This window comes from Fulmarus glacialis, unplaced genomic scaffold (assembly GCF_000690835.1).
Source record: "Fulmarus glacialis isolate BGI_N327 unplaced genomic scaffold, ASM69083v1 scaffold16364, whole genome shotgun sequence".
In the NCBI taxonomy this organism is placed as follows: domain Eukaryota; kingdom Metazoa; phylum Chordata; class Aves; order Procellariiformes; family Procellariidae; genus Fulmarus; species Fulmarus glacialis.
The window spans coordinates 19,655-27,332 of NW_009207545.1; the positions used below are offsets into that span (position 1 = coordinate 19,655).

At 38.5% G+C, this 7,678-nt stretch overlaps 1 protein-coding gene across 1 annotated transcript in view; it reads left to right on the forward strand.

The window, feature by feature from the left end:
- Nucleotides 1–2,360, forward strand: part of CRBN (cereblon) — a gene marked incomplete at its 5' end in the record, with an annotated part of 18,735 nt that extends 16,375 nt beyond the window's left edge. Inside the window, 2 exons of the mRNA XM_009576162.1 lie at nucleotides 449–580; nucleotides 2,177–2,360. Coding sequence (XP_009574457.1) covers nucleotides 449–580; nucleotides 2,177–2,360 — 316 coding nt within the window. The remainder of the gene's footprint in view (nucleotides 1–448; nucleotides 581–2,176) is intronic.
- Between the last annotated feature and the right edge of the window lie 5,318 nt (nucleotides 2,361–7,678).

Below are 7,678 nucleotides of genomic sequence, written 5' to 3' on the forward strand. Positions count from 1 at the left end.
AGTTTCCATAGCATCCTGTCAGCTATCCTCTAAGTAACTTACCCCCTTTAACAAACAGCTGGGTGAGGTTCATCTGAACACAAGAATGCTTTAATCCTTACTTGTGATAATATCTTTTTAAATACCTTTTCTGAAGTAGGGACTTAATAAGTAGGTAACAGGAATAATTTATGTCAGTGATGAATGCATCAGATTTATAACACTGGACACTTAAATTTCTGCAATTCTAAGAAAATTTGACCAATGATATTTTATATTAGTATCTATTTTCTTTCAATTTTTAATAATACAATTAAAGGTATGTTTTTTTCTACAGCCTGAAGAGGTTCTTTTGCTATGGAAAATACTTTTAAGCGTGGTTGGCAGTTTTTACTCTGTTTAAATTTGACTGCCTTTGGTTTTTGTTTCCTCCTTGAAGTCTGACAAAATTGTTAATTGTCTGTTGTAGTTTATCCTTATGTGGACCCATGGCAGCATATGTGAATCCTCATGGGTACATCCATGAAACCCTTACTGTATATAAAGCCTGCAACTTGAATCTCAGTGGACGACCATCAACAGAGCACAGCTGGTTTCCGGGGTAATAACAGTTAAAAGAAATTTTATTAGTAAATGAGAGAAATTTGGTTGTAAATGTATTCCTGTGACGGTGGAATAGTAAATACGTAATTCTTGAAACATACGCTGTCTCATTTTGCTCGTATGAAAAATAGGAAAGTAAATTTAGACTTTTTCAAAATACAGAATAAAATGGAAACTTCACATAGAATGTTTTCAGAATTTCTCTGGAATTTTTTAAGTATATGGAAATCTTAAGATTTTAAAACGTGGTCTAGCATCTGAGAGCTACAAACAGGATACTGATTGTTTGGGACTTTCTTTGTTTGTAGTTTTGTATAAGCCACATCTAAAATCATAATTATTGTTTCTACGCAGCTTGCTTTGATCATTAAGCAAATAAAGTGCAAATGGAAAACATAATATATAAATGGAGTTATTCTACTGAGATACTTTTTTTAGATCTAAAAACTGAATAAATGTTACATTAATTTAAAAATCACTAGCTTTGTATTAATCTGATTACCTTTGGGGGTTTAATTTATTTATTATTATCTAATAACAATCTCTGTAACAGTAGCATAATTAACTGTCGAGATCTAAAAGTCTGCCTAATAATGAAGGGTCTTGCATCAAAATGTCACCCCTCTCCAGTAGCTTAAATTTAATGTTTTTTGGCTAGATAAGCATGCTTCAGGCGCTCATTCAAAACTTTGAATATTTAATTCTTGAAAATAGCTCAAATGTCAAACTATATTTGAATTTTAGTTTCACAAAAATATTCTTTATAGCTTCACAAAAATATTCTTTAAATACATTTTTACCAGATCACTTTTCTTTGTGGTGCTTTCTGTGCCAGAGTGTTAGAAATCATTCTTCTGTCCCTTTGGCTATCATGTCCTCTTCTGAAGCAGCGTAAAATAATATGTTGCTATGTCTGTAGCCAGTGCAAGGTTCTTGACTAATGCATGTACACATTTACTCTTCCATTTTCTCATGTTGATCATGGGTGTTTTTTTGGATTATCACATAGCACTGAGCAAGGACTTGGAGGGTGTGTGGCATATCTGTCATAAGAAATACAGTCTTTAAGATGCCCTGAAGAAAACTTGTGGCTTATAATATCTAGAGTTAATTTTTCTCATCCTTTTCTCACCCATGTGTTTTCTCAGCTTTTGTCTTCTATGAGGGTTCTGAAGTAGTCATATTCTGCATTTTAAAGCTGTTAAAGTAAAGCTCTGTTGCTCTGGAAAGTACAATTCCCTGTTAATCTAAGAGCAGTGCAAAAATCACTTTTATTTCCATTAAGTAACTTACTCTCTGAAAACCATTTTCTGACTCTTCTTTAAAGCATACAGTATTTCATCATACTGTTGAAATGTTGTGCTAGTAAAATGCTTTAGTTGCTTTCTGTACTTGAATGATGATTTTTTTAAATTTTTTTAAGATCTGTGGGGTTTTTAGGTGGGAGCTGAGCACCTTAGTTCCCGAAGGTTCTTTGAAAATCTAGCTTGAGACTAGTATTCCCTTCTTACCTGATAAGTGAGCTGTGTTCCAGTATTTTTAAGATGTCTTTTCCTTACATGTTAGCATCAACCTTTTGTTTTGTTTTTGGTAGGTATGCCTGGACTATAGCCCAGTGCAGAATCTGTGGGAACCATATGGGATGGAAGTTCACAGCTACCAAAAAGGATATGTCACCTCAGAAATTCTGGGGATTGACACGGTCTGCTCTCCTGCCTCGGATTCCAGAAACAGAGGAGGACTCAGGCCACGATAGATCACCGTTACTCTGCCTGTAATCTAGTAACCTGCTTTGGAGATGAACAGGCAGTAGTCTGTCTCTTAAATGCATCTGCTCAGTTCTGCTTCTGATGCTTACTCAAACTTAAAAAACCCAAGAACCCACACCCACATGCAAAAAACAACCAAGCAAGCAGGCTCACTACATTTGGGTTTGGTGTGTATCCACATTACTGTTGTTTCAGGCACACTGAGAACTGAAGGTTGAATCTTTAAAATGACAGCTGGGGAGAGGAGGTGGCATGAGACACCAAGAAATCAATCATCTGATCCATCTGGACAGACTTGAGACTGAACTTTCTCCTTCCTTGTATAATTTCAGAAAATGTTTACTGCTATCAACTTGCAGTGAAAGAAGGTGGGGAGGAACTAAAATTACAAATAAACAGTATAATTTATGCAATATATGTATGATGGTAGATACCAGTTACTTGCTGCGGAGTATTTTCCATAACATACTTAAAAGTGTTTTTGCTGAGAATCCCTGTTTCTAATGATGTGGAATACTTCAAATTTTATGCTCGTGCTGTTTCTCAGATACTTGCTGAACAACCATCAAAGAGAGTTCAAGACCGAAGTATCTCTTCGGACTGATACTGTGTTGGTAATGTCAGTGGCAGTGCTGTAACTGGCAGAAGCAAGAGCTTCCTGCTACCTGCAGCAAGAACAGCTGTATTACAGGATGCCCTTTGAAAGGAACCCATGCGAAGTATTCAGTCCTTGTAAGTTGTCTGATATATTTAGGATCTTTGACCTTAGAAGTCTTAAATTTTAAACTATTTATACAAAATATACATGAAATACATTGTCATTTACTGTCAAATGTGCTTACATTTACTTTTCAAAATTATTTCTGTGAAGATTAGTTTATCAGCATACGTGTCCAGGGTTCTGTGAGGTACTGTCTAAAATACCTAACTATGGAGATTTTTTAGTAGTATTTATTTTGGCAAGGGGGAAGCAACATCTCTTTAATTTTTTTTTTCTTTTACACTTTCATATCATAAAGTAAAATTTCACATTATCACCCGTATCTTACAAAGAGCAAAAGTTTCTAAATAAAACAGAAATAAAAGGCAGTGCGTTTTTTTTTGTTTTGTTTTGTTTTGTTTTTTATCTGAAGTGCTGTCTATGCTACAGAAATCGGGTGCCAAAATGGGGCAGCTTTTGCCACGGATTTGTTGCGTTTTTTTTCCCCTCAGAATGCACTTTGGTGATGGAAACTGAAGATTTTTTCAATATGTGTACTACACACTTTTTTTTTCTTTTGAAGCTTTATCATTCACTCTTTATTTCTTCACAGTAAATCTTTGAGAACTTGCATTGTTAAATATAACGACACGAAACTACTTAAGGTTTAAGACATCAGCCACTACTTGCTTGTTCTCAGTCACACCCCTACATCAAACATAGGTAGCATGGGCAGATAACTTCAGTGAAATGCTAAGTCAGACCTCTCTACAAGACAAGTAGCTGATTTAAATGGTAGTGTGGTACCTCTTACCGTGCAGCTGCAAAGATACCCAGATGTGAAAAGATGCTAGATGCTGAAAGGCTGTTAGGGTAGTTTATTATTGCTACGTGTGTAGAAACTAATGATTGTGTAACTCAGGTTTAGTTCTTTGAAGCCTTCTACCTCTGTGCTTCTGTGATAGCTTTTGTTCTCTCCATAGACATCTTTAATACCGTATTTAATTTTGTGTGCAGTGCTCTGACTTGCCAGTGAACTGTGAAAAGCAATACTTCTTTGAATATAATTCTGAACAAATAGAGGGTGAATGATGGCTCATTTTCTTCAAGAAAACATTCTGTATTTTGATCATGTTTCTATAATAAGCTTTCAAAAGGCTGAAATGATAAGCACTAGTGTGAGAGAGAGACTGTGAAACCTCTGTACTTGGATAACCACTGAAGTCATACTTGGCTTTCCCCTCATGCCATGCACATGCACACATACAGGCATACACACAACGTGCACGTGCGTGCACTCAGACACACACACGCGGCTTAGCTATAGGCTTGGTTTATTTTTTCCCTCAAAGATACCTAGTATCTGTTGTTCCCATTACCCTCGGTAGGGCTTGTTGGTGGCAAGAAGTTTGAGGGTGCTTTAAAGTACCTTCTGCTGCCATTCGATTTAAAAGTATTCACTGAGGGCATGGCGAGTGAGGAGTGAGGTTTTCAAAATTATTTTTTCAGCTATCGCTGAACTTCATAAAGTCTTTAGGGTTTTGGCCGAGTTTTTTGGATTGCCTCAACTAAAAATGGCATTACGTGGGCAATGTTTGAATACAAAATAGGCATATTTTTGGTATTGCGTATATATAGTCAAATGTAAACTAATACAATCAAGTGAGATAAGTCAGGAGTAAATTTAGCACTAATTTAATTTTGTTGTTGTTGATGATGCTATTCCATCTGCCTAACCTTCTGTGTAATGTTTGCCATTTCAAAGTCCGTGACACTTTCCAGGTTGAAAACAAATGTGATTCAGGTTGCTGCGAAGAAGATGAATCCTGCCATCATGAAGCTGGCCGTTACAGTGCTACACATGTAAGAATGCTTAAATTGTACAGGGTGTGACTTCCAGGGTGGATATGGAGTCATGGATGGTTCTATACATTGGTTAGTATCTTCTGTGCTTCTTTTCTCCTTTTTTGGAGAGAAAACTACTGGATTGGGATTGTGGAAAATTACTGACAAATATGGACATCATATGCTTTTGAGAGCTAAATACAAAGGAAATCACATTTTATGATAATTTCCTGTATTTTCTACATTCATTGGTTGGCACGTAGCTTCACGTGTTAATCCGATTGACTTCCTGGCTGCTGCCAAAGGGATCATTTTTCTCTTCTCTCCCACTGTAATCTCTGTCCTTAGTGAGATCTAGGGATTAGGCAGTCGCACAGCCACATCCCTGTCGGGTCTGACAGAGGGAGGAGGGACGAACGGGCGTCTTATAGGGACAGAAGAGGAACTGCCCTGCGCAGCAGCAGGTCTTGGCTGGATTGGAGTACACGTAACATAGAACTGCTCATTTTCAAGCTGTCGTTGCAATGGCATAAAGACGTCATACAATCCGAGCCTGTAATATTGCAAGTTTTCGTATATTTTAGTTTGGTTTTGATGAATGGGTAGAATCACATAGGACACTTGCACACTTGGTCTAAAACATGTTCAAATACTCTACCGTTTGTTTTTTAATAATGCTGGTTTTGTATGTGCTGCAATTCATTTTGTTCCTCTCATTGTTTTTTCACCTTTGTTTAATTGCTTTGTAAAAGCTGCAGAAGGGGTAGCACGTTCTCCGCTTTAATTCTTCCTCTGTCTGCCTTTTGAGACAACTTTTCAGCAAGATCTTGTTGCTTGCAGACATTTGCAAAGAATAAAATTCAATTTGTTTCAAAACTGATCTTTTTTTGCTGACTGTTGGGATGGGAAGAAAGAAGAAGTTTGGGTTTACATTGTGTTTTAAACTGGTTAGCTTCAAAAAGTAACATGTTCAGTAAAGAGAGTTTCAGCTTCGAAGAATGTGCAGGCTCACCGGGCAGAGGATGGAGAAGGTAAGAAATAACATGGAGAGAGCATAGGTTGTTATTCTAATGAATAATCAAAATGAAACATTAAGTCAGTCCTTCGTCTCAAACTCTTCTCTCTCTCATCGGTGCACTTACTTGCTTTAGTCCACCTGAGTAATTCTCGGCTTCAGTCCCAAATTGTTTTCCTCCATATTAACTTCCCAAGGTCTAAAAGTCCTGATGTTTTTTCCAGCATCCCAGTAATCTGGTTTATTCATCAGTTTTATTAGGAGAATGTTCTCTGGACTGAGTTATCCAGGAATCAGCAAGATACAGTTTTAGCTTAACTCACGGTGCCAGAGTGTAATTAATTTGCTGTTAGAAGGCTTAAATTCAGTGTATGAAATGGGCTTAATCTTGCTTTGGGGCTCAAAACACAACTTCATTTTGCCTATATGACAGTTTTCAAAAATGTCCTTCTTGCTACCTCATAGCTGAGACTGTGTTGTCTATTTTGTCTTTCGGAGGGTGGTCACAGTCTGTTCAGCAGCAGGGTGTAATACTGCTCTCCCAGAGGTGTTATGGGAAAGGATGATGGTAACGCATGTCCATCCCAAATGTGGTAGGTCCGTAGACCAGCATGGGAGTCCACCTGCCTGCTGTCAAGCAGTTCTTGGTTGACTTGCAAAACAATTTAATTTTTGACTAAACTGCCTGTTTTTCTTGTTTTTCCAGTATTTCAAAGCAGACACATGCGAGGTGTCAGCGCTTCGGCTTTTCTTTGTACCAGAGGAAACCTCGCAGGCATTTCCCAGGTACCTGTCTCGTTTGCAGATGCTGGTTTCCACGCAGACCACATTGCTGAGGCAGGATTTTTTTTCCTAGTGCAGAATTTTTTGCTCTCACAAGCTCTGCAGCATGCCATGGGCTTTCCCTTTCCTCTGTATTTTAAGACCATTGTGTCTTCTGAGAGCTTGCTGTGTGATGATGTTCCCCCTTACAAATGTTTGGATAGCACGAATACAGGATGGTTGCCACTCCATTGGAAAAGTCCTGCAGTTTTTTCCTAACCATTATGCAAAAATCATGAGGACTGTGTGACAGCAGCATCATAGAGTTTACGATGGAGTTTACGATGGGCATTGCCACGTTGCTGCTCCACAAAGCTATAGGCACGTGGCTGTGGGAAAGCCTCAGAGGACAGCTTCCCAGCCTCCTGTTTCTTTCCGTATAGCTTTGTCTAGAGGTGCAATGGCTAAATGAGGCTATAGGAGCGGTAGTTTAGGTGATAGGTAGTGAGGCATGCTGAATTGAATTGCAGAATCTTGAAGAGCTAATGTCTTACCATGTTATAAAGAAATTATTTAAAATGTCAAAGCTTTAAATCCTTGTCCTCTTGCTCAGCCCAATAATGAAGGACACTGTTAGTCTCTCCACCACTAACACTCTGCCAAGGTAATGTAATCCTCACTGTCCCACTGGAACTGGAAGCAGCTTTTTAAGGGAGGAAAAGGCATTATGGCACTACAGCCAGGCATGCTCCACGGTGTTCTGTAGGATTTGTTGATTTATTGATGCTTATAAGAAAGGTCATCCACCTGAATGAAAGCCCTGGTAGAGCACTGAGTACCTGAAGCTACCTATATGTATGCATATACATCTATGTATACATACAGATACATCTATAGACACACCTCGCATGCTCTCACAGGTCTCCTTCGGGCTCCTTCGCTGCCCAGCTGCAGCTCTGGCAGCACTGCCTGTCCCGGCCTCTGGGCCCCCCATTCTAGCTATGG